This window comes from Austrofundulus limnaeus, unplaced genomic scaffold, assembly GCF_001266775.1.
Source record: "Austrofundulus limnaeus strain Quisiro unplaced genomic scaffold, Austrofundulus_limnaeus-1.0 Scaffold350, whole genome shotgun sequence".
NCBI classification, from domain to species: domain Eukaryota; kingdom Metazoa; phylum Chordata; class Actinopteri; order Cyprinodontiformes; family Rivulidae; genus Austrofundulus; species Austrofundulus limnaeus.
The window spans coordinates 571,168-573,810 of record NW_013952752.1 but is presented as its reverse complement, the minus strand read 5'-3'; the positions used below and the strand labels follow the sequence as shown (position 1 = coordinate 573,810).

The following is a 2,643-nucleotide window of genomic DNA, read 5'->3' as shown; positions in this document are numbered from 1 at the left end:
TTTGTTTGTTTGTTTGTTTGTTTGTTTGTTTGTTTGTTTGTTTGTTTGTTTGTTTGTTTGTTTGTTTGTTTGTTTGTTTGTTTGTTTGTTTGTTTAAAAAGAGAGCAATATCTTTACCCAACTTTATAGAATTAAATTCTGGGGAACCTATTATTTGTGGGTTAGTGAGTTTATGTACAGTATAAATGTGTGTGGGTTTTTCTTTGGTTTAATGATATGAGATAAAAAAAAACAACTGTCTTGCTTTTTTAATCTCTAAATTGCAATATTGCTGACATTTTTTATATAGTTCATAATGAATTTGGAGTTTTTATTTTCTCCGACTACCTGACAGATCGTTAAGACAGAAAGAATAAGCCTAATTTTGTGCTTCATATTACTGAATTTGGGAAAATTTGGGATCATCCAGAATTAAATGTAAGAAAAACTGTAGGAATAATAAATTTAATGGGATTGGAAGGCTTATAGATATGAATAGCTGGATGTCATTTGTTTAAAAATGATTACAATCACAATGTTTCTGAATAAAATGGCTGCGAGAAAGTACATAAATGAAGAACAGAATAAAATCAAGGACAAACCAATGATGTGCACCACAACTCAGACAAGCCTTTCAGGATTAATAACTGTTTGGAGAGACAACAAAGACTATATGGGAAATATTTGTGCAGCTTAAATCAGTGTTATTTTTACAAATGACTTGAAAGATTCTGAGAAGTATTCATCAAATAAAGAGACTCACCATTAGAGACTTGTTTGGTCCAATTCCCAAATAGTGTTTCTCCACATGAAGCAACAGCACAGTGGGTTCCAGCRTCTGACACATTGATTGGCAGATCGTACACACAGGTGTTTGTCTGTGTGTTAGGATTTCTCCCACACTGATCATTCCTGCCTCCGTGGGTGTAAATGAGTCCTGAATAAGATTCGTCTGCATCTTTGAACCAGTAAACACTGTGCTCTGCATCACAGGTCCAAGTGTGAACTCTGTAATTCAGAGTCATGGAGACTTCTGACTGAAATGTTCCAAATGCTGACTGATGGACCAGAGTTTGGATGTTTAAACCTGAACCTTTTACACTGACTGAAGTTCCCTCACAAAACTCAAACTCATTTAAATTGCTCTTTACGCAGTAGTAGGAAGCTGAGTCTGACATTCTCAAATCTGATATCTTCAGTATAATGTTCCTCTGGTTCCCAGTATCCAGCAAAAACCGTGAATGGTTAAATTCATTCTGAAAGATGGCCTCATTGAGATGCTTGTAAAACGAGCACATAAGCTCTGGTCTCTTTCCTAGAATTTGTTTATACCAGTAAAACATCACTGCTGCATCGTCTTGACAGACACACTGCAAAGCCACCATTTTCCCAACATCAGCTGACTCCAAATGTAATGTTTGTTTTGCAGTTGCCATTTGAGCTGAGGACAAAATCCAGACACAAAGCAAAATAAAGACAATAAAATTAATGTATGCAGCAAAAATCTTGCAATATTTGTAGACAAAGAGCAAACTTGAACAAAAATAAATTAAAAACCTAACTTACCCACCAACAAGCAATTCAAGCATAAAACAAAGATGGCAGAAGTCATCATGCTTCAAATGCAGCACAATGAAGAACTGAATCTCTTCTCCACTCTTCACACTTACAACTCTTTGTTGACTGGCCAATCAGAAGGTATGTCCTATGATGAATTAAAGTTCTGTGCCGCCTACCAAAACAGATGTGGTCCATGGGTCTTGAACCTGGCCTTAGCTAAAGAACAAATAAAACAGAAGTAAGATATCCTGTTCTTACATGACCTTTTTTTTTTCAGCACATTTTAACTCTGTTTGAACTCTCAAACCAGTGGCCTTTCACAAACGTGAGTACATCAGAGACAGGAACTTGTGCAAAAATGTTACTGTCTCAAGATTACATGGACACAGAAGCTGAATAAACCACAGATCTTCCATCTGATCAGCAACTACTTTAATTACTGAGTTTAATTTGAATATATAGAGGGGTGCTCAACCTTTTTTGAATCAAGAGCTACTTTTGAAGTTGGCAGTTTGCCGAGATCTACTCGTCCAGTCTCAGTATCAAAAAAACAACATAATCTTTCATCTCCCTACTCCTCACTTCTTTAAAGTAAATAAAACAGAATGTAATGTGTTGCTAGTTTTAATTAATTTAAAGTATTGTCAAACAAAACTATCTACTTAACCATACATATATTTACCTACAAAAAAAGAAGATAAAATCCTTATTTAACTCCTGACAGAGAAACAGAAAAGTGATGCTCGAACAAAAAGGATCAATTTTTTTTAACTCCTTCAGTTAGTACTCACTGTAACGTGTGAGCTATGAGGGCTGAAAACCTGCACACTGAGAACCACAGACTTAAATAACTTTGGAGCACGGGAACTCGTTTCCATTTATTCAAAGAACTCTCCTCTCTTCTCTCAAGACAAGGGAGGAAAAACAAAACATAAAACTAAAGTCAAAGCAGAAATATAAAACACTCTCGTTCATACTATTACAAAAAGTGACTTACGGTAGTGCAGATTCACAGATCAACAACTATTTCAAACCTCCATCTCTGTGCAGCAGGATGGTGTCATCTGTAGGTGCTGAAGAGCTCAGACCCTCACTGGTCCAGAC

The 2,643-nt window shown here is 35.9% G+C and overlaps 1 protein-coding gene across 1 annotated transcript in view; it reads right to left on the bottom strand.

Moving 5' to 3' along the window:
* The window catches only part of LOC106527913 (uncharacterized), a 14,389-nt gene extending 12,974 nt beyond the window's left edge, over positions 1–1,415 (bottom strand). The window contains exon 1 of the mRNA XM_014022930.1: positions 743–1,415. Within this exon, the coding sequence (XP_013878384.1) occupies positions 743–1,415 (673 nt within the window). The remainder of the gene's footprint in view (positions 1–742) is intronic.
* Positions 1,416–2,643: the final 1,228 nt, after the last annotated feature.